This window comes from Dendronephthya gigantea, unplaced genomic scaffold (assembly GCF_004324835.1).
Source record: "Dendronephthya gigantea isolate DGI-Jeju-01 unplaced genomic scaffold, DenGig_1.0 000120F, whole genome shotgun sequence".
NCBI lineage: Eukaryota > Metazoa > Cnidaria > Anthozoa > Malacalcyonacea > Nephtheidae > Dendronephthya > Dendronephthya gigantea.
This window is the reverse complement of record NW_021163130.1, coordinates 354,283-379,002: the sequence shown is the minus strand read 5'-3', so window position 1 is coordinate 379,002 and position 24,720 is coordinate 354,283. Positions and strand designations below refer to the sequence as shown.

At 37.2% G+C, this 24,720-nt stretch overlaps 1 protein-coding gene and 1 long non-coding RNA gene across 2 annotated transcripts; one reads left to right on the top strand and one right to left on the bottom strand.

The window, feature by feature from the left end:
* Positions 1 to 1,158: 1,158 nt before the first annotated feature.
* On the bottom strand, positions 1,159 to 3,309 carry LOC114535538. The gene is made up of 3 exons (XM_028556838.1): positions 3,180 to 3,309; positions 1,695 to 1,727; positions 1,159 to 1,322 (listed from the first exon to the last, which is right to left on the bottom strand). The coding sequence occupies exons 1-3, from the start codon at positions 3,307 to 3,309 to the stop codon at positions 1,159 to 1,161; spliced, it is 327 nt and encodes a 108-aa protein (XP_028412639.1).
* Positions 3,310 to 18,606: 15,297 nt separating this feature from the next.
* On the top strand, positions 18,607 to 20,121 carry LOC114535553. Its single transcript, XR_003688315.1, has 3 exons — positions 18,607 to 18,662; positions 18,815 to 18,921; positions 19,110 to 20,121. It is a non-coding gene; the product is annotated as an uncharacterized LOC114535553 (long non-coding RNA).
* Positions 20,122 to 24,720: the final 4,599 nt, after the last annotated feature.

The window sequence follows — 24,720 nt, the reverse complement described above, 5'->3', positions numbered from 1 at the left end:
AACAATGGTATGGGCCTTTAAATCTGGTTCTGTCTGGCCATAAACTCTGGTTGGTTGGTCTCTGGCTCACTCGAGTTTTAACGCGTTATTTATTTCAATTTTCGACCAACTTTTGATTTAGGAATTAGTAACAAAAAGGGAATATCCGAAAAGTGAATACTAAACTAAGTCAAATTGCCAGGTTTTGCTGCAAAATATTGTAAAGTACCGAAAATAATTATAGCCAAGTGAAGTTACCATATTTGTATTACGGCCGGACGGCCGGGTTTTTTTCTTCTCAGCTCATGAGTGTAATGTATTTTGCAACCTTCTTGGACTAACAAGGGAGAATTTCGTTTTAAACTAATCGCCATATTTGTTTACATTTTTCAGCAAAGCCAATCAAAATGCCTAAATTTTTAACACTTCATGTAAAATGGTATATATTGTACTTTTTATTAAAATTTATGCATTCTGCTTGGCTTACTGAAAATGTAAACAAACTCGCTCATTGGTCTAAAACGATATTCCCTCTTGTTTCTTGGACGTGCACCTCTGGCAATAGATGTTGATCCATTGTTAAAATTTAGTTAATAATAAGCATTTGGATGGTAACATGTCAACATGATAGTTATAATTTTTTTTTTCGAGGGAGAAAATTCTCGGAGAAAATTTTCCGAAAAAAATATTCAAAAACTGATATCAGTCGAAAATCGGGAGGGTGACGGACACATTTTTGACTTTGTATCGCGCTATGTCAGCGGTAATTACGATGAGCAAATGGGGACTAGGTGACGTCACAATGCTCAAAACCCGCCATGTTTTTTGCTTTACTTTCTAATCAAGAGCAAGTTCTCCAGGAGTTATTATATAGCTCAGTGGTGTATATAACAGCCAAAATTCAGTGCAAAATTCTCTTAAACTTCTAGAGCGTATACTTTATGTAATATCAATTAAGAGCTCCTAAATGCAATCTAAAGAGGGGAGAGGGGTAGGCAAAATTTTCCTAAATTCATAATTTCAAAATTTCTTAAAACCGATGAACAACCTCGTACCCAGGGCTCTTATGTTGTTTTTACTCGCCGCTGAGGGAAGCCCACTGAGCGCTAGTTATACTAAAATTCCATTAGTAACACGTTAATAGCTAATTAAAATTAATGACTTCGACTTCGTCTCTTGCTAAATATTGTTGTTGTTTTCACTATTCTCATGGTTGTCCTGGCCTGGTTCATGACCAATTTTTACTCTGGCAACTGGAAACGATATTAACGCTCCGACGATTTCCAAACATCCAGCAATAATTAAAGGAAGTTTGAATGTACCAGTTGCGTCTCTCAGAAAACCTAGAAACAGAAAGGATAATAACTGAATATAGAATACAGTACTATAGAATACAGAAATAACCTAACACTGCGGTTGCGGCTCGGTTAGGTTCCGGTTCGGACGCGGTCGACCGATAGAAATCGCAAATGCCCGCATGGAAAAAAGTACCTTTCCAGTGGTCCGAGGTTTAACCTCCGTGTTACCTCGGTTCGACAGCGATCTCACCCTGATTCAACCGCGATTCAACCGTGGTTTTTGTTAGGTTATTTCTGGACAGTACTCTATCCTCCATGATGACATGTAGTGGACATAGTTCTTTTTCAATGCGCTTATACCGAATGATTTTTGCCATTTTTTATGTTCAGTCAAGGTTCCATTTAAAATATACTCACCTGCAAGGGGTGGTCCAAGAAATAAAGAAAATCCTTGAACGAAAACAAGAAACCCAAAGCCTTGTGCTATATTTGCCGCTCCAACACAATTCAATATAGAGAGACAAAGTGTAGAATTGTAAATACCAAAAAATATCCCAGAGATGGCCGAGTATATTAATAACGTTATGTAAGTTGTACATAGGTAACTGAAAAGTGTATTTATACCATGAAAAAGGAGACTTGATATATTCAAAATAACGTGATATCTTATTATCATATCCCCAATCTTTCCAGCTATAAGTCCGAATGTAATGCCAAAAATTCCAAACACAACGTAAAACCATTTTGATTGGTTCTCGTGAATGCCGTACGCTTTAGCACGATCTGCCTAAAAGAGAACGACAGAGTTAAGTTTTTGTTACCTTAATTGAATGGTAGAATATCACGTGATACCACAAAAACGTACTTAATTAGTTTCTAGATAATAGTCCATTCTAGTCCATTCTATTTCTAGATAATGTCCGTTCTAGAAAGTCGCCCCTGAAAGCTGTGCGAGAAGCCAGATAAATGGAAACTTTTTTCTATTGGCCAATGTTTGAACGAAAAGTGAACAGCTTATGATTTAATCTTAAAATGATATATGCTCGTACAAAAGCCCGACACTGCATGCACTGTATAATGCTCATTTCCTCTCTTATAGTTTATTTCAATCCTTGCCTTCGGGTAAAACCATGTACAGCCGGTACAGGGTCACCGCGCAGAAAGAAATGTATACACAGAAAGTCCACGTGGGTTCGGGGTTGAATACATGCCCTATTTTAAACTCAAATATATACTGCAGTTCGTTTCCATCTGCTGTGATGTAAGTTCAATTTCAAAACTCTCACAAAAGTCACATATTAAGCATTTACAAAGCAAAATGAACCCTTTTCTTCTTGCACAAAACAAAAAAGTTAAACTTTGTAAAATCATTGAAAGATGGCGTCATTCTAATGACAAATTATGAGATTGTATAACTTTACATTGGGAGAAAATAGAATTGCTCAAAATAGTCACCTCACAATTTCTACTGTATTGTGTAGTGAGTTGATGTACATACCAAAAAGAATTGTGCAACAGGAAATCCCAACATTGATACTGCTGAACCAAAAACCAAAACAAAATATCGTGGACGTTTACATAAGGACCAGTTGCAAAACGGTGTTCGATTTCTGTTGGGGATATCTCCATTCTGTTTGATCCAACCATAGGTTAAACTTAGCAAACAAATAACGACTCCAAGAGATGAGAGTATACGAAACATAACCTTCCAGTGAAATTGCTCTAATAAAAATGTGATCAACAAGGAAAGGCTTAGCCATCCTGTGTACCAGCCACCAGAAACAAAAGAGCATGCAATTCCTTGGTATTTTGATGAAATGCACTTAACAGGCGCTATCTGAGTCGAGGAATAAAGTAAAGCAATTCCCAAAGATACCATCACAGAAAATGTCGGGAATAAACCATATATTGAATTAACGTAAGAAGCTGAGATTAATCCAACAGAATAAAGAAATCCTCCTGCAAATGAAACTTTACGCATTCCAAATAAGTCGATTAGAGATCCCGCTAATGGGCTAAACATAAAGATCATTGCATACTGACTTGATCCAATTAGTGCTAGAAAAACAAATATAAGGTCTTTTTAATAAAGATGTGCATTTTTAAAAAAACTTCTTATTAGCAATCATGAATATGCATGAATATGAATATGAATTGATCAACGCTCGTTCAGCGGCGTATATAGCTATAAAGGTGGTTTGCAATTACCCATCAGGCTTCGTTAAATATTAGTCAAAAAAGTGCACAATCTACATGGTGCTTGTATATAAAAATGCAGCCTTATAATAATTCTCAGACGCCTGCAAACTTTTGTTATTGAAAAGGGGCGAATATTTATAAATATTAAGTGGGTTGTATTTTTAATATACTCTAGCCTGGGCTCGTATTATAAAGAAAATCAGTATTTTGTTTGATCCGAGATATCTTTTAACAAGTGTATTTTAAAGTGGCGGGGGGGGGGCAATTTTTATTTCTAACTCATCCATCGTTTTCAAGCGTTAATTTCATAAACACAGTTTAGTTTAAGGGGCCAACTACATGCATGGACGGTGTCCCAAAAGCTATTTATTTAACCACAGCTAATAGAATATATATGGTTTGGAGACCACATAAAACTACAATACAACTCATTGACAATGTTGAGGTTGATTTATCCACAAAATTGTTCCTTTCTCATCACATCTATATATTATTTTGCACAGATAAACCAATAGCAATCTTTTAATTAACATATTTTTCTATAATTAACAATAGCAATCTTTTAATTTGCAATCTGAGTCCATTGATTGCTGCATTGAAGATCCAAGCTTGGCTTCATCTCTGTCACCAGGCAACAAGAATTTTCACATCTTGCTGACTCAGCAAGCTTGTAGCAAGCTTGTTGGGATGTTGTAAAGTTGTGGCAAGCTTGTGGCCAACAAGCTTGTTACAACTTTTTGACTTGCAGATTTGTACGAAGTTGTTGAAACCATGGCAAGCTCTAATTTGTTCGTTCGTGCCAAATTGCACAAGTGAATAAAAGCTCGCCGCACACTGCATGGGGGAAGCAGCTCATTTGCTTACTCTATCGTTTACAAGTGACTTTAACTCAGCAGATAGCTTTTGTCTGCGGGCAGCTTTATATTGACATTCACTGATGAATGTCACAGAAATCAGTTGCAATGTCTGCCCCAAATGAATGCAGAGACAAAACATACGCAACAAGCAAGAGAAAATATTTTATATTGTCGGTAACTTGAATACTTTGGTCCACATTCGCTCATGAGCCATGAACTGTGAGCTCGAAACGGGGAGAGGGATGATAGATTATCGCTTTGATCTTTTGACTTGTAAACCTGGACCTGGGAGCCGTTTGACAATATGGTACACTCAGAACTGTTTGTTAAAGCCCTGTTACACCATGCAATTTTTCTTGCAACTTGCAATGCAATACTACTTTTGAGAGATGTAAATTTGGTGACTACGAAATTTCTATGTTTATTCGTTTCTTACACTTACATTTTGAATACTCTGTACTAAATTAAAATAAATCTTAAACGTAGGATTGCATTTAAAATTTTAATTACCTGTTAATGTTCTTCCAGCATTAAATTCGTCCAAGAATGTCGGCAGCATTATGGCATAATTTGATGTTGTTCCCAGTGAAAATGAAGAAATTAAAAAGGAACAAACGCAAATTATAATTCCTTTGTATGTAGTTGTGGGTGCTTCTGTTTCATCCATCTTTAACATATAACATTATTAAAATGCAAATTAGGAATATTAATTAAGACGATGCATGACTGCACCACAGAAAACCTATCAGGGGCCGGTTGTTCGAAAGGCGTTTAGCTTAACGGTAGATAAGCCAAAGTTTAAAAATTCTCTCATAGATCTTGTGGATGCATGAACCTGCACCTTATGCATTAAATATGTTCTTCCCTTGACAATTAAACTATTTACGTCGAAATATTTCAGCTCAGTTAATTGTTCAATAAATAGATATTTTGTTTTCCATTTTGAACTTATCCACCATTTTTGTTTTATATAAGAAAACACTTAATGTACACTACCTCGGGAAATAGTGAGTTTTGTTTTCGCTGGGAAACATTTAGACTCTTGGGAAAACAAAACTCACTATTTCCCTCGGGAGCATTCATTAAGTGTATATTATGTAGTGGCCGAAGTACAAGGTGTTAAACCAATATTAAAATTTATTCATTGCATATTCTATTATGATGCTGGTTACCCAAATGTTGTCAACGGAACTTTGTGCGTTTATTTCTTATGATAAGGAGGCAGGATGAAAATGTCTTAAAAACATGCAGTTCCAGATCTTAATCGCACTGTAAAATCTTCAATATGTAGATCCCCCGCACTATTGGTTATTACTGCCTATTAGAAAGTATATAATCAACAATATCTAAAATCCAAAGTCGCTTAGCACAGAATAAATAGCGGCCAAAATAGAAAACACTGGAATGAAATATTTAAACATTCACTCACTAGGAACCTGACATCACGCTTTCAGGCAGCATTTCTACCAATGAGTGGTATAAATGATATAACCTAGTTATCATAACAATATATTTGACACGCTAAACAAAGCAGCGAGTATTCGTGGAATGAAAATTAGATAAAGAGACGTACTTCAGAAATAAAAGTGCAAAGTGCAATTTTTCAACGTATGTATGAATTCAATTGTTATTGCACAAATTGGAAAATTTATGCCGAAGCTTAAGATATTTTGGGCAAATTTGCTTGGGTGACATTTAAACTTCGTGATCCTTCAAATTATTAGATCTTACGAATATCACGTCGTAGTTATTGCGTACATAATTTATGTAATTTTGTGCTAATTTCTTAATTGTGCACGCATTAGAGCTTACTAGAAACACATGCACATGCACTTTTCTTTCAGTGTTCTTATATTGACATTGGCACGATTTATATAAGACTTTTATAGACGGATGTTTCGTCCGGACGAATAGTCCGTCGGCAGACCACAGACGGATGGATCATTCTTCTGAGTAAATACGACACACTATCTAGATCGACGAACTACAGGGTGTCTCAAAAAAAACGCAAAAATATGCAAAAATATTAATATTGTTCTAATTAAGAAATAGAAAACATTTTCCGTGTTTCTATACAGTTATAGAAACACGCGTGGGAGTTTGGGAGAACGAGAAATAATCAGTGGGAAAACGAGCCCGTAGGGCGAGTTTTTCCACGTTATTTCGAGTTCTCCCAAACTCCCACAAGTGTTTCTATAACTGTATAGAAACACAGGAAAAAATGTTTTCTATTTCTTTTATAATATAACTCAATAAAAAGATTTTGTACAAATATTATAATTCGATTCAATTACAAGTTCTCATTACATTACTTCGCTTGACAAGTTCGGCGGGAAAATTCCCGTGTTTCTATACAGTTATAGAAACACGCTTCTTGACCAATCAGCACGCGCGTACTATAAATGTTATATTATAAAAGGCAATAATAAGCACCTCTGGGAATTGAAAATGCTTCTAATCGTGTTCTCATGGAACAGTTGCCTAAATAAATTTAACGTTTGTGTAAGCTAACGGCAAATTGAGATTTATTTAAGTATAATTTGTTAATAAAATAAAGTGTAATGACTTTTAGCATTTTTAACTTTTAGGGGCTGTTTACATGAGCCCGGTCACCCGAGATTCAACGAAGCATGAGAGGACTTTGAGGTACTGAAATAAGTCTTTATGATACCAAACAAGCACATCCTATTGTTGTGGTGATTATACGACTGCCAGGATCATGTTATCTGCTCGTTTCAATACCTCAAAATCATCTCACGCTTCGCTGAATCTCCGGTAACAGGGCTCATGTAAACAGCCCCTAAGAGCCATTTTCAATTCCCAGAGGTGCTTATCCATCATGCTGTATTAATGTTCTTGCATATTTAAGTGGTTCCGGTTTTTTTGAGACACCCTGTATGTAGACGAATATGTCAGACGAAGCAAAATCGTTCGTGCGTTTACGGAACGTGCACGAGAATTGCGAAATGATTTACGTAGTGCACAAAAGCCTTTTTATGAACCGTTGTATTTAAACTGACGAGAGATGCGTCAAGTTGAACTACCATTTACAGTTAAACAATCATTGTCACCCTGTTAAATGCATGATAATATTTATAACCGTATACACAATATGTCACAGCACAAAATTACATGACCAAAGGCAAAAGTTTACAAAACGAATATGATAATTAAACTTCTTAAGTGTGTGCAGATAATTTGTGTTGACGGATGATCCGTCTGCATGTTTGCCCGTGTTTGCGCATCTCGCTTGCCCAAGTTTGTCCAGACGGATGAACAGTCTCTAGACTCTAGTTTCTAGTATAAATCGGGCCATTCAACGATGAATGTCGCAGAGATCAGTTGGCCTGTCAATCTTGAATGACCATGCAGGGATAATTACACAACAAGCAAATGCCACATCGGCCAAAATGAACATATTGTCAGGAACTTAAATATTTTTGTCCACATTCGCATTTTGCCCATGAGCAAGCTACACTGTGAGCGCGAAATAGCGAAAAGGATGGCAGATTATTGCTTTGAACTCAGTTTGAAGTTTTTGACTTCGCGCTAATACCTAACCGTAGCACCATATGGTAGACTAACGACTAAAACACTTTTGTTGTAGACATAACATGGATTTTAATTACCTGTTAATGTTCTCTCAGCATAAATTCGTCCAGAAATATGAAATATCGGCAGCATTAGTGCAAAATTGAAAATTAAACGAGACTTGCCTGTAAGTTGAAGTTTGATTGTAATTCTGTCTTGTCATCAGCCAGGAACGAAGGAGTCACATGAGATGCGCATGCGTGCATCGCCAATCAGTTTTTCAAAGCAAGTACATGCAGGAATTCATAGAACGAGGGAGTTCAACTGGGAAGGGAGAGAAAATATGGGCATGTGACTTCTTCGTTCCTGCCTGATAACAAGACAGAATTACAATCAAATTTCAACTTACAGGTAAGTCTCGTTTAATTTACAATTCTATCTTGGCCGATGCAGCTTACGTCACTACGGAGTCGCATGGGATATCAAAGTCCTGCTCGGACGAAGGATATCAACACATGACAAATAACCACTAGATCTTTGATCTAATAAATGCTAACATTGAAATAAAAAAACGTTGGCTATGTACAGTCCATCTCAATTACCGAGAACACGCGAACTAAAATTTGATGAAGTTTGTACTTGTTTGTTGTAGTATCTTGAGAAAATCAGGTCCGAAGACCAGCCAGCACATTTCATGATCTCTTTTACAGAAAATCCTTTAGACTTTGCATGTGATGTTGAGGCTTCCCGGTTACTGTGGGCACTGTACTTCGATACATCAATACCAGCTAGTTGAAGAACTGTTTTAATCCATCTGGCTATAGTCTCTTTGGAAACTGGTGCATGCGGCTTAGCAAAACTTAATAATAATTGTGAATCTGAACCTCCGATAACTTTGGTCTTGCGTAAATACACACAAAGATGTTCCACAACACACAGTTTTCTGTCGAGTGGGAACTCTAAAAGTTCCATAGGTTCCAAATGATGTCCACGCTTTGTCTGCTTAAGTTTTCTATTAAAAACAATTCGGTATATAATTGATATCCATCAAGTGGGCATGAATTGTCTGATATCGTTGAACGGTAAGTAGGCATAGCAGCATAGTAATTTTTAGGGTAAGCTCTTTTAATGATAATTCCTCTGAGTGTTTATATGATCTCAAGTGAGCCAGAACCATATTAACATTCCAGACCTCGGTATATATCTTAGTAGTGAAGGTTTTAGTTCGAATATCCCTTTGAGGAAACGAGAAACGAGTGGATGATCTCCGAATTTAAATCTTTCTTGTACTGATAGTATAGATGATAAAGCCAACCTTGTAGGGAAGGCTGGAAAGCATCAGTTGTGACCTGCCTTACTGGTGGTCCATGGGAGGCTATGTTAAATGTAGATGTAATGTTGTGCACCCACCAAGTCAATTTTGACTTGGCTGCTTGTGATATGGTCATTACTGCATCAAAATAACCCTTTTGTTGTTGTAACGCAAGGGTTTTATCCCTATCTAATTTCCTGTAGTAGAGGGGGTCATGCATTCTACCAGGAAAGCTAGACGCCAGCTTACCAATCACCCGAGCAATCTCTCGTATTGTGCAAGATTTTCTGTTTAGAAGATCTTGACCGATAATCGTTTCAAATTTGTTGATCAGTCAATGTTATAGTCATCATTTTGGAATTTAGAACCGAAATCCCCAAATGGTAAAAGTTTGGGAAGGGATATAATTACATTTCTGGGTGAGAGATCAGCTATCATGTGTTTGTCATTAGTTAGTTTGGCCTGTTCAGACCAATATTGTGATGCTTGCCTACCTACAAATAGCTTTCAGCACGCCTCGCGATCGGCCTCCTTCAACTGTTTTGGAAGTTCTGAGCCAAATAGAAGGGGGGCATTGTATATTTCCTTGGTACAAATTGTGGCAAACTCTCTCTTTAAAGCAAGTCTTATTTGTTCCCGTCTGAGACGTGATAGATCACTAACACATACGACCCAGCAATGCAATGGAATCAACAAAACGAGATGCCGGTTTCTCACTGGCCTCGTCCTTTGTTTGGGCAACAAATCATTCACAATTTGCAATATCACCACAGCCACTTTCCGAGTTGATTGTTGAATATTTTGGACAACTGTAAATCAGTTTTTCTTCGAAAGGAATTCAATTGGTCCCAAATTTCGGGATTTACACGAATTTGGAGTAGTTCTGAACAATTCTCTGGTGTCTCATAATTACGCTCTGTGAACACTTTTATTTTCTCAAGAGGCAAATGTTTTCCCCATCGATTATCAGTCATGTCTGCATGCTAACTGTTTTGTGACCGGTGGTCCAGTAGCCTCATTCTTTTTAAGCATATCAGCTAGCTCAGTGAAAAGTTCGTGTTCAATTTCTTCCGGTGGACTTTTTTCTACTGTGGCCGTGCCAGTAAGTAGTTCTAGATCTTTCTCATCCTCACTTGGGTGAAGACTGGGGTCATCAATTTGATGACGCCGTTTGGGTGGTCTATCGTCGGCATCAGCTTGACTTGCAAACTCGTCAACGCGTACGTCGTCCTGTTCAAAAACATGGTCTTGCGTGCTTCCCGTTTGAGATGAGCTCTCGCCCAGTGGGTGCTCGTCGTTTAAGATGCGCGGAGGCATATTTTTACACAAGGTGGAAAGTAGACTCGCTACTCGTCCCGTACTTTCTTGGATATTCAAGAGAATATCAGTTTTAATACCCGCATTGTCAGTTTCACGGGTCGGTGACCTGACGGTATGTTCGTCAACGCCTTCATTTATTGTTGAAATTTCCATAATTTCATTCGTTGAAACTTGCTTAAAACCAGCAAACTACATTAACTTAAAAAACTTAGCATTCCTGAAAAGGATAGAACTGAAATGTGAAAATACATAGAGGATTACGGTGGATCTAAAATACAAAATTTATTTTACCTTGTGTACTTTTTGGCAAAGAGGTTAGCACTGATTGGCGATGCACGCATGCGCATCTCATACAATATACAGGGTGTCTCAGAAAAAACGAACACTATTGAAATCACTCATTGTTAAAATTTGAATGCCATGTTCACGAATTTTAGCCCGTGGGGATTTAATGCAACTTATAAATACGAAAAAACCCGAAAAATTTGAAATTGCGAATATGATGAAAGAAAATGGTACAGCTGACCGCGGAACAACGAGTGTTTATTGTGATATTATCCCAACAGAGTGCTTAGGCATTCAAGCATTCAAACTCTAACAATTACATTGTTATGGCTGATTTCAAAAGTTTTCTCAGTCGGGCATTAAACGGATATATGAATATGAACCCTCCCAATCAAACTTCTAGTGACACTGCAATGCAACCGCCCTGGACGCAAAATATAATTCCCTTCAATCTTTGTATCTAGTTGTGGGTGCTTCTCTGTCATTCATCTTTAACATCATAAACTTTTCCGTTAAATATTCAAAATCCGCAACAATGGTATGGGCACTTTAAATCTGGTTCTGTCTGGTATAAACTCTGGTTGGTTGGTTTCCGGCTCACTCGAGTTTTAACGCGTTATTTATTTCAATTTTAGACCAATTTTTGATTTAGGATTTAGGTAACAAAAAGGGAATATCCGAAAAGTGAATACTAAACTAAGTCAAATTGCCAGGTTTTGCTGCAAAATATTGTAAAGTACCGAAAATAATTATTACAAAGCGAAGTTACCAAATTTGTATTCAGCCCGGGCTTTTTTTTCTCAGATCATGAGTGTAATGTATTTTGCATCCATCTTGGACTTGCACCTGAGGCAATAGATGTTGATTCATAGTTTAATTAGTTAATTATAAGCATAGGGATCATGTTAACAAGATAGTTGTAAATTTTTTTGAAGGGGGGGGGGGGGTTGGAAAGCACTGGTACGTGAGAAAACGAAATTGAGAAAAGAAGTTCTTCACTTCTGATTTTTTAATTCCAAAATGTCAAAGTGAATTTCATTTCGTTTTTAAATTTTTTGGGGAAAATTCTGAAATGTTCTTGCAGGCAGCATCATGATATTAATGAAGACGAAATACATTAGAAAAGATCAGTGAACAAAATTTAACTAAAAAAATGAGGAATCAGTAACACATAGTATTCTCAGAATCATAAGTCTTAATTACCTTCGTGCAAGTAGTAATAATAATTTAAATATCATGACAAATATTCTGGTTTTTCCGGGTAAATGGTAAGCACCCCTGGGTCACGTGCAAAATTTTTCAATTTAAGAGAAATTTATTTCATTTCTCTTTTAAGTGAATTTAATCTACTTTAAATGTATTATTTATATTTATAAAAATATATCGAAAAAATAAATTAAATCGATATGGCAGCCTAGGGGCAGGGCCACCATACAGGTACCGATGGGCATGAACTTGAATATTATGTACTGTATATGTAGTTGTAAACAGTATCTTTGTATTAGGGTGACAAAAAATTTTATTTTGCTTGTTAAATAAAACGATAGACTTGCTTTCTGTTTTAAACTAATCCACCGTTTAAGCTAACCGGACTTGATGCAACTGGCCCCTGTTTTGTACAAGTGCATGTTCGTCCTAATATTTTGATTAAATGATTTTCCAAGAACTCAGCGGGAATTACCGCTTAAATAAATACGAGTTTCCGTTGACTGTCAAATGATTGCGAAATCTCCACACATCAGTGATATCATCTTACCAGAAGCGGCGTCTTGTCTGTTGCGTGAAATTGAAAATTCTACATTTCAGTATAAGATTAATCGTGGTCTTCTCACATTTAACAGTTTGCTGTTGATAACAAACGTTTTGTTCAGCAATAACGCGATAGAAATTAAGCACAAAATAATGGAGCTCGGGTACGAAGAGGAAAGATTTGAATCGAATGTGGACGAATTCCTTCACTGTTTGATATGCTACAATGTGTTGAAAGATCCCGTGATGTGTCAAAACGAACATTATTTTTGTCGCGGTTGTATCACGAAGCATATTCATAAAAACTGCCAAGCATGCCCAACGTGCACCGAGGAGATGACTGTCGAATCATTGAGCGAAATCCCGAGAGTTGTGAAAAATGTTTTAAACGAGCTAATGATTCGTTGTGATTATTACAGCAGGGGTTGTCAGGACCGTATACAGCTACAAAACCTGAAGCAACACGTCGAAGAGTGCGGTTTTCAACCCGTGTTTTGCGGAAATGAAGGTTGCCATGATGTAGTCAATAAACGAGATTTGAATTATCACCAGCATGAAGTTTGCGAGTTTAGACGATCAAAATGCCACAGCTGTGAACAAATAAAGTCGGGGTTTGTTATCGTCGAGACTGAAATTGAAAGAATTACGTCGACGACGGCGAACGTAGATGCAAAAATTGAGAACATGGCTAAAGAAATGACAAACATTGACGCTAAGATTAAAAGTTTGGGGAAGACGATACATGAGACGAAGACGAATGTGAGATATATAAGAAGGGACGTGGGGAACATGGGGACGACAACAGAAGATGCGAATACGAAATTAACCGACATAAGAAGAAATCTAGGAAATCTAGAAAAGAAGATGGAAAACATGGAGAGGAAGATGGAAAACATGGACAGGACAATCAAAGTAGGGATAAATAATGTGTGTGAGTTGACAACGGAAAAAATAAATGTGGAATTGAAAAGCGTAAAAAACAAAATATTCACGGTAACACTATTGATAGTAATACAGTGTGTTATCTTAGGAATCGCGATTCTAATACGAGTAGAAAGATAGAAAAAAGTTTATTCTTTGCTTTCACATAACATCGCGCAACACAAAACTCAACTAATATAACTTACAGCGGCGGCAATAAAAGCGTCCCGAAAAATATGAAGGAATCCACTCAGTGGTTCATCAAATTATTCAACTATTTGAAACACTCTTAACTTCCGGTTTCGAACTGTCCAATCATATGCATCTACTTATTTCATTAACCAATAGGATTTGATAGTGCTCAATTCGAGACTGGAAGTTAGGAGTTTGTCAAATATTTGATGAACTCCGTGAGCTAACTGATAAATTTGAGCAAATTAATTACTCGATATTTTTCGGAACGCTTCTATTGCCACGACTGTAAACACAGCGGTATAATAGACAAACGGTTTAGTGCTTGGTAGAAACTGAACCGTAGGCGAGTGGTCGTCAGTTTTTGTTCTTACCACGTTCTGACTTCATCCCGTGTATCAAACGGGATTGGAAATAAAGATCCCTTCATACAATTTTCAAGCCTATCAGAGGCAAGAGGGCAGATTCCCCTGAAAGGGAACTCCTGCATTGTTGCATATTAGAGAGTGTTTTCAAAACATTGACAGTTGGTTTGACGATTATATATATTTTACACGATCCTATTGGTTGAAAAAAAACAGACCAACGAACCTCAGCCAATAGGATCATGTAAAATATTTTAAAAAATGAGTACAGGGACCACTGTTATCCCGCATCGTACGAAAAGCTTTTGATCAAAAACTGTATAAATATTACCGTATTTTGTCATGTTAAAAGAAGTTTTAAATCGTAAATCGCTTGTAAGAAGTTAGGAAAATTATGCTGAATTCGCCACATCCTCCACGAAGTGGGACTTTGAACACCTCGAGCCCCGAGCACCACCAGTCAAATGGCATGGCAGAATTAGCTGTCAAAAAAGCGAAACGTCTCATTCAAAAGGCATTTAAGGCTACCCTAGCCTGGTCTGACTTCCAAATGACCTTGTTGAGTTACCGCAACATCCCATCCCAGGGCATGGACCTTAGCCCGATACAACGGTTCATGAATAGACGCACTAGAACGCTACTACCCATGACGACGAACCTACTGCAGCCCTCGGACCCGTCATTGCAAACGCAACAGAATAAGCTGAGGAAGAAACAAACTACACAAGTGATGTACATAATCCGGCGATAGCGAAAGACCTGAGCAAGCTCAAAATAGGAGACGTGGTGTGTATGAAGCCCACTCGCCTTGGCGAAAACAAATGGCGAAAAGCAGTTGTCACATCCAAAGTCCAAACATGATGTGGGCGGAACATATCGGCGGAATAGAGTACACTTAAGAAGATCTGATGAGCCGTTCAGCAGCAGCGCGCGAGGATTATGAACCTCTGGGTGACCCAGCATTGGATGATGATGGAACCCAGGAAGAGACAGCACCCATAGGACTATGATTGCAAATGAACGCCTACAAGGAATCTGTAAAAAATATATCTATGAACTCTATAAATAGTGAAACTGAGAACAGATAAAATCGTCCAGGTTATGTTTAGAACTCTAGCAGTGATGCTACTTGAAATTTAAAACACATTTAAATTTTGTTGTACTTAAAATCTTGCTTGGACTTCTTCCGAGCGATAGGCACTTATAGTACGTATTCCATATAAGGTAACTGATTGCACAATATGCGAGAGCAAATACATGACGCTGAACAACTTATACACGACGCTGAAGAGCAAATACATGACGTTCCCGGTTCGCCTTGAATTGCGCGACGTATTACAATCGCGCCAAATAAACAAGATGGCGCAAAGTAGCGAAGAGCGCACGGGTTTGCATCTCTCAGTCTATCATGAAAGTGAACCCCGAGATTTCCATATCACGCAGTGCAATCAACAAGCCTGTGGAAATGATATTTGCCAAGGACGGCTTTACCATTGCCAGCTTTGTCCACAGAACAAGTTTGCAAAAGATATACCTTGCAGAGTGAGACAACATTTTGAAAAGGTCCATGTGGAAAACCGAATTAGTATCCAAGGTATAATTATTCATTTATGTAAATAGCATTTTTTTTCACAATTTATGCTTCACTGAATACGGGTTACAAAGCGTCATAAAGCAGATGTAAAGGACGGGTGTAATATCATTTTGTCTTGTATTATTTGTTCATTAAAATTAAGTGTGCTGCAGCCACACTGGATACAATCATAGAATTGCCATCCTTTGTATTGGCTTGTTTGCAAAAATTCAGGAAATAATTTTAGGACCGTTATACACCCTTACTGCCTTATTGGGTTAACAAAACATGGTTTGTACTATCCATTCATTCCATTGACCATTGGTAATTGGTATTTGGTAATGTGCAATATATGAATGTCATGATGGTGCACCCTACTAGTTTGTTATAACCTTTCTAAAGCCAGGCTATTTTAGTCATTAAGGGAAGACCATTACGGCAATGTGCTAATATCTCATGGTAATTAACCTATTTTTATTAGAGGCAGTGGCGTATGAGAGATGATAATGGGGGGGAGGCACATATTCATATAGTCATGTTGTGCAAGATTAATTTCTTTTCAAATCCACTATCTTTACAAGTCTGTTAAAATGAATATATGAATATGTTTCCACCCCCCAATTATTGTCTCCTGTACGCCACTGATTAGGGGCAAATCTACCCTAGTTAGGTGCACCCTACTTTGCTATTTTTTTCTGTCTAATTATGATAGGGCATTTTAGTTATCATTTATGCCTTCATGTAACTTCACTTTATTCACCGCCTGCCTGATGAGTGAAATAGTAGGGTAGACTACCATATTGCAGGCAGTGGAAATTTATCTATGTAATAATTTTGGTTAAGAGACAGTAATATATTGTGGGCAAAGCTAGGTCTTTCCTTGACAATCAAATTTGCCTGGTTTTAGATTGGAAATAACAGGTCTCCCTTTGACAAACAAAAATTGCCTGGCTTTAGACAGGAAATAACCAGGTGATAGGGAGCATGATTATTGGCTTGTGGCATATATAAATTGCATGCACACTGATACTTAACCCATTGAGTTGCATTGCACCCTGATGTGCCCTACTTTAGTATTTACTCTGTCCAATGCCAGATGATTTACTTGTCAAGGAGAGAGTGCTGGTGCCGAATGGGTTAAACTGTACACTTCCTAAATGACTGCTTTGAATATTTATGCTGGAGCTGTGATGATAACTCCCACTATTTTACTTGCACTTGTCAGGGTAGCTTTAATCTGCCCTAAACAGACAAGTTGCAGACTTAATCATATGTAATCAACACAGAGTATAAACGGTCTTGAGGTAAAGAGGTCTTGCTCCTCAATTTCTGTAAGAAGTTTATTTTTGTACTCCCATATGGTGTTACATTTTACCCAGGGAGTGCTGTCATTTTTAATGGGTTAATTGTATTGCAACGTAATGCTTGTATAGGTAAACTTAAGATATAATCAATTTAAGAATATGATTTATTATTTCTAGGTTTCACCATTTTGAGGTGTAAACTGGCATGCACTTTTCAATCTAGCCGAAATGGTTCAAATGATAAGCTGCGCGAATCCACTCACTACCATTGCTTTGGATGTAATAGTGGCTTTAAACGTAAAGCTGATGCTCTTAAACATATTGAGAAAACACACATTTTTTTGCCTTCACAGCAAAAACAGCAGCAACAACAACAGCAACAACAACAACAACAGCAACAACAACAGCAACAACAACAACAGCAACAACAACAGCAACAACAACAACAGCAACAACAACAACAACAACAACAACAACAGCAGCAACAACAACAGCAACAACAACAACAACAGCATCAACAACAGCAACAACTACAGCAACAACAACAGCAACAACAACAACAACAGCAACAACAACAGCACGAGCAGCAGCAGCAACAACATCAACAACAACAGCAACAACAACAACAACAGCAAGAAGAGCAGCCACAACAACAGCAACAACAACAGGAAGAAGAGCAGCCACAACAACAGCAACAACAACAGAAGCAACATCAACAACAGCAACAACAACAACAGCAACAACAACCAGAAATGCAGCAGCAGTTTAACGAGTTTCAGTCAGTGTTTTGCTACAGACCATCAGAACCAAGATCAGTGCGACAACCATCTGCTCGAGTGAAGTGCCCTTTTCCAGAATGTTGCAGAGAGTTCCATCCAAACTCCATCAGCAACCATATTAAAACAAAACATGGTGGTGATCATAGGAAAGGTATTACTTCATCGAGGCATTTGAGAGGTGTTTGTGTTGATTCATCAAATGGGATTTACTTGATTCGGCAACAAATGCGAGGAACTGACCATCCAATCCATTGCCAATATAAGATCAATCACCCAACGTCCATTGTTTGTAGTGCAGAAATTTGTTGTGAATTAAGTGCCACAGCATCAAGAAGTGGACAAACTAATTTTTTATGTGACCACCTAAGATCTTCTCAGTTCTTGTCCTGTCCACGTGTTGCTCCCTCATGTCATCTCAAAGAAGAGTCATTAAGCTATATTGTAGACACTCTAAAGTGGTTAAAGCCGGAACGGAAAGTAGAATGCTTAGAGTGGCAAAGGCAGTCTTCTATCCTTGGTGTACCATTAGTTGTGCAAATGCCTGTCTCGACGGATTCACCTCGCTTTCTTCACTTTTCTGTTTTCGCCAACGTAAAAAGAGATCATTACTGGTCCTTCTGTAATCGTGTAGTAGTCTCTTTTGACAAAGAGGGCTCTTCTTTTCATTGTAAATGTTGCCGTTCTCGCCGTTCTTGTGTTCATAAATCTCTTGTGAAATGGGCGCTGTCTCAGTGGCATCGTGAGGCTCTTGGTCTTGTTCGAATCACTTCAAACGAAGAAGAGGAAGGTCATATGGAAGATGGTAATGCTCTTCCTGAGCTTGAGAGAGATATCGGTGGTGATATGCAAGAAGTTCTTCTCCCAAATCAATCTGGAAAATTCTATCCCCCGATTGGAGACAATGCAGTTAAACTTGTGAGGTATCTTTTTCCCGAGAAGAAAATCCCAGCAAAGCTGCCACTCTCCTTGACAGTGCAAAAAGACGACTTTATTACAAGGTACTAAATACATTAATGCTTTCTTTATCATTGTGTCTTGGCCTTTATGTGGTAATATAGTTGTCTGGCATGATAACACAACATAACGCAACATAACAAAATAATACATTCATCTTGCTGCGTATCATTAAATGTTTGTTTTATAACTTCAGCCTTTGCCCAGTGGAGACATCTTGCTTGTATTGTAACCTGCCTTTAAGTGAGCCTGTTTGTATTACGAGGAATGCCAAAATTGTGACATTAAAAGGAATTATTGAAGGTAGGGTATTTTTTAGAACATGCTATTACACTACTGTATGGTACTCTATAGTTAAGTGATACAGTTCTGATTTGTGGTGACATGTTCTAGCATCTCATATACACTTCGGTCACAGTATGTTGAGCGATCAAGAAACTTTGATTTTTCAATCCTGTAGCACTGCAGTAATGTTCACCTAATTTTTTCAGGGGTTTCTGTATACGTAAAGTTCTGCGATGAATGTAAGCTTCCGTACAGATACCAAGAGTTCAGTGATGGTGTGCATAATTTTAACGATAACTGGATTCTAAGCTTGGGGTTATGCGACATGTTACGAAAACATCTTCAGGTATCGATGCAAGTTTGGTCAGGTTACATGTATATGCGTACATGTCTGGATTTAGGCTTACGCGTCATGTTCCAAATGACAAAACGCAGCAAGGGGTGTGATTTTATTAGAGTTTGTTAAAGCGACTTTACTCGGTAAAATACACATAGTAAAAATACAAAAAATCAAGAAGTCTTGTGAGAATCAAGTTTTCGGCCTCTGTAAATCTTTATCAGATTTGATTTATTGTGCGTTGATTTGATCGATCAGCGTGTTGTCTGTAGCATTTAGGCACCGAGAGAATTTGCGCCGGGTATTTTCCGACAAAGCAGTATTTTTATAGGAAAACTCTCAGCCCTACTTTCCATTTCGGAGATACATTACGTCCCTTTTGTTGTCATTTACAGCAAAACGTGCAATGTACAAACGAAGTTACGAAACCTTCTTGAGTTCCAAAAATTATTCGTTCTAAATTCTTGCAGCCGGTAGTCTAGAGTAGAGCATTATGGGAATCGAACCCATATACTTAGAAAAGAAAACCATTATGCTCCTTTGAACGGCAAGAATATTTTTTACAATATTTTTGTGGTTGCCCTTGGTAATGCTGGCTTATATAAAATACGAATAAAGAATTTGTTGCATCAACTCAATTATTTAGGCCACAGTGTTCTATAGTTCCCACAAGTTGCAAATAGTATTACCATAAAATATTATAGAATGGGGCAATTTTTGGGTGTATTTAGTGCTTATTTAACACATAAATACAGAAGGCATTGTTAACCTCCGAAGTTATTCTGAAGTTATAAGACTGTGAACTTTGACCGATAGAGATCAATAGAAAACAAATATTTAGTCTGATGTATTATAGAGGCTACCGTTTATTAGCTAATAAAAGTGGCAACACATACATGTGATTAGCCCATCGCAGAAAAAATTGTCTGGTGTTCGACAAGGTAAAAAAATAAAAGATGCATTGCTCTGAGGCTAACCCTACTTTTGATCTTCAGTTAGTAGCAATACATGTATAACTCAGCATATTTACAATCTATGCAATATTCAGCCTCTTACCTAGTGTACTATTTACATACCTGCATGTCTTGAGGGTTGTGTCATAAATATTTCCATAATTCATATATAATATATATATATATATATATATTATATATATATTAATATATATATATATATTTAAGTAGCAAGGGGAGTGTTACTGTAACAGTACAGATATATTATATTCTAAAAGTATAACAAAACTATTTTGTTTAAAATTGCTGTGAAATGTCACCAATAAACTGATCACCGAACTGGTTTTTCTTGGGTTAATTGTTTACATTTCAGCTTACATGTAACATGACTGCAACTTTACAGCCTGTCATCTAGCAACAATGGGTAATTTCCAGTAAATACTTTGAATAACAATCAACAAGTCAACCTACTATTTTCAGAAGGCAGATAGGAGATGCTATCAAGTATAATAATTACAATTTCAAGAAGACATTATTATGGTGTTGTACAGTATTGAATTGTAATCAATCTTATACACAATTTCTGTGTTGCTAAAAAACCATATTGTAAGCAGAGTTGGTAGATATGCAAATATTTGAGGCCAAATTGTCATTAGTGCTATCAAGAAAACAAAGAAAATAAAAGGCAAAGACAAAGGAAACAAAGAACTAGTGTGATGTTGTTTGGCCTCAAATATGCAGCTATCTACCAACACTGATTGTAAGTACCAAATTTGATATTGGCTCTATGTATATATTTATACACAATGGCTTCAGCAAGCAAATAAAGCTTCTTTTAAGGTTTCTGTGTGAGTAGACACAGCTGTGTAAAATATCATTCATATTTGTTATTGTCTTTGGATGTTACAATAGTATTAACAAGTGTGGCTAGTTCCAGCATCTCAGTGAGACAGATATCACAAGCATGCATGTCAAGGAATCTCAATCGTTAATTTTAAGATGCCGCTATTCCACAGCCAGTACAGCTGAACTACACGCATATAAGAAAAGATCATTGATAATTATTTCACCATGAGTGGCATATGATATAAACTCTGATATATCAAGTTGCCATGTTAATCAAATAGTGCAGGGATGTCTCTATTGAGACATTCTTTTAAACTAATATTCCTCTAGCTCTATCTTAATAACGGGGTTCTTGAATTTCGTTAGAGTAGTATACCAGCTGTGCAGATAAGGTAATAGCCCAACTATTTCATATGGCACTGTATAATAAAATACGTCTCTTCTATTTAATGGATTTTAGTCCAGGATGGATTTGCAGTAAGAAATATCAAAGGATATTAAATCTTATTGACAGCTTCACACTGTAGATTACTCAGTAATAAACTACTAAAAAGCTTTTGTGTTTGAAACCAAATATTTTGCTATTGCATTTGCTGAAGTTGACTAGCCTAATAAAAATTAGTAATGCAATATTTATTTTTCAATCAGTACAATAAATATAATACAGATTTGGTTCTAAGCCGTTCCTACCTTTAAGATTATAAATATCTTGTCATATATATTGAATATACACAAACAAACAAAGGTTTTAGTCACCAAACTAAACAAAACTCCATGCCTTTAGCCGCCATCTTGTACATCCGCGAAGTGGGAAGCTTGGACCCAAGACCAAGCACGCGTCATGTATTTGCTTTTCAGCGTCATGTATTTGTTGTTCAGCGTCATGTATTTGCTCTTGCATATTGTGCAATCACTGCCATATATGGAATACGTACGGTAACTACAGATCACTGAGCTATATAATAATTCCTGGAGGACCGGTTCGTCATTTTTCGGTAACTTCGCCGCCATCTTTTTGCACAAAAAAACATGGCGGATTTTGCCTTCTGCGCACTGCGCAGAAGTTTTGCTGACGCCATATGGTCCCCTTTGCCCAGGGTAATTACCACTGACCAGGCTCAAATCTGAGCCCGCTACGAGAGATGCTCCCCCCTGGTTTATCTAAACAACAGTATTTCCCCCCTGGTTTTTTATGAATATTTTTTTTGCCGTGAAACATGAATTGGAAACCTTGCTGTTTTGTATTTTTCGATTTATTTTTGTGCTACAAAGCGTTGCAATAAGGCGTTTATTTCAGTTCTATACAATCGTGGACGCTGTTTTGCGAATGCCAGAGAAAATATTAATATTAAAACGTAAAAAAAAATTGTGGACGAAGGATTTTTATATACGATTAGCTGACAGGTTATTTTATTTATTTATTTATTTTCATTATTCATACATTTCTGTATAAAATTTTTGAAAATACTTGAATATTTTTCGAGTCTTGTCAGAAATTTGGATTATCTTTCGGATATCAATCGCCGACTAAAGGTTACCGGCAGAAAATATGTTGTTATGTGATGTTTTCCTTAGAACATCATGCTTATGCATATCAGCCCATAACTCAAGGAAAAAAAGGAATTATTATATAGCTCAGTGCTACAGATGTTCCGAGCGACATAACTGTTAAAGGGGAAGATGTTACAATATGTTCTTCGGGTACCTGTTGTATTCAGGTACCACGTGACATATTAAAGTTGTTGTTTTGGGTAATGGCGTCGTGTTAACACAGTCTTCTCACGTTTATTAAACCGTGTCCTGTTGATAAGGAACGTTTTGTTCAGCAATAACGCGATAGAAAAGCACAAAATAATGGAGTCGGGGTACGAAGAGGAAAGATTTGAATCGAATGTGGACGAATTCCTTCACTGTTTGATATGCTACAATGTGTTAAAAGATCCTGTGATGTGTCGAAACGAACATTATTTTTGTCGCGATTGTATCACGAAGCATATTCATAAAAACTGCCAAGCGTGCCCAACGTGCACCGGGTTGATGACTGTCGAATCATTGAGCGAAATCCCGAGAGTTGTGAAAAATGTTTTAAACGAGTTAATGATTCGTTGTGATCATTACAGCAGGGGTTGTCAGGACCGTATACAGCTACAAAACCTGCAGCAACACGTCGAAGTGTGCGGTTTTCAACCCGTGTTTTGCGGAAATGAAGGTTGCCATGAGGTAGTCAATAAACGAGATTTTAATTATCACCAGCATGAAGTTTGCCAGTTTAGACGATCGAAATGCCACAGCTGTGAACGCATAAATTTGGCGTTTGTTATCGTAGAGACTGAAATTGAAAGAATTACGTCGACGACGGCGAACGTAGATACAAAAATTGCGAACATGGCTAAAGAAATGACAAACATTGACGCTAAGATTAAAAGTTTGGGGAAGACGATACATGAGACGGGGACGAATGTTAGATATATAAGAAGGGACGTGGGGAACATGGGGACGACAACAGAAGATGCGAATACGAAATTAACCGACATAAGAAGAAATCTAGGAAATCTAGAAAAGAAGATGGAAAACATGGAGAGGAAGATGGAAAACATGGACAGGACAATCAAAGTAGGGATAAATAATGTGTGTGAGTTGACAACGGAAAAAATAAATGTGGAATTGAAAAGCGTAAAAAACAAAATATTCACGGTAACACTATTGATAGTAATACAATGTGTTATCTTAGGAATCGCGATTCTAATACGAGTAGAAAGATAGAAAAAAGTTTATTCTTTGCTTTCACATAACATCGCGCAACACAAAACTCAACTAATATAACTTACAGCGGCGGCAATAAAAGCGTTCCGAAAAATATGAAGGAATCCACTCAGTGGTTCATCAAATTATTCAACTATTTAAAACACTCTTAACTTCCGGTTTCGAACTGTCCAATCATATGCATCTACTTATTTCATTAACCAATAGGAATAGATAGTGGTCAATTCGAGACCGGAAGTTAGGAGTTTTTCAAATATTTGATGAACTCCGTGAGCTAACTGATAAATTTGAGCAAATTAATTACTCGATATTTTTCGTAACGCTTCTATTGCCACGACTGTAAACACAGCGGTATAATAGACACACGGTTCAGTGGTTGGTACAAACTAAACCGTAGGCGAGTGGTCGTCAGTTTTTGTTCTTACCACGTTCTGACTTCATCCCGAGTATCAAACGGGATTGGAAATAAAGATCCCTTCATACAATTTTCAAGCCTATCGGAGGCAAGAGGGCAGATTCCCCTGAAAGGGAACTCCTGCATTGTTGCATATTAGAGAGTTTCCAAAACATTGACAGTTGGTTTGAGGATTATGAATATTTTACATGATCCTATTGGTTGAAAAAACAGACCAACAAACCTCAGCCAATAGGATCATGTAAAATATTTAAAAACAATGACGAGTACAGGGACCACTGTCACCCCGCATCGTACGAAAAGCTTTTGATCAAAAACTATATAAATATTACCGTATTTTGTCATGTTAAAAGCAGTTTTAAATCGTAATTCGCAATACTATATTTCATTCGTAATTCGTTATACATTTTTTTATTAGTTTTGGACAATATAATTGAGGTAGTTTGTCATAGTCTAAGTGGTAAGGTTCGAAACGTAAAAAAAAAGAGCTCCCTATCTTATGT

Bases quoted from the DNA above. Each gene is read 5' to 3' on its own strand.
- LOC114535538 (XM_028556838.1), bottom strand. From the start codon at position 3,309: ATGATCTTTATGTTTAGCCCATTAGCGGGATCTCTAATCGACTTATTT. The intron at 1,728-3,179 runs GTTTATTCCCGA...TTTTCGTTCAAG, and splicing joins TTACGTTAATTCAATATATG to GATTTTCTTTATTTCTTGGA. The intron at 1,323-1,694 runs GTGAGTATATTT...TTCTGTTTCTAG, and splicing joins TCTTGGACCACCCCTTGCAG to GTTTTCTGAGAGACGCAACT.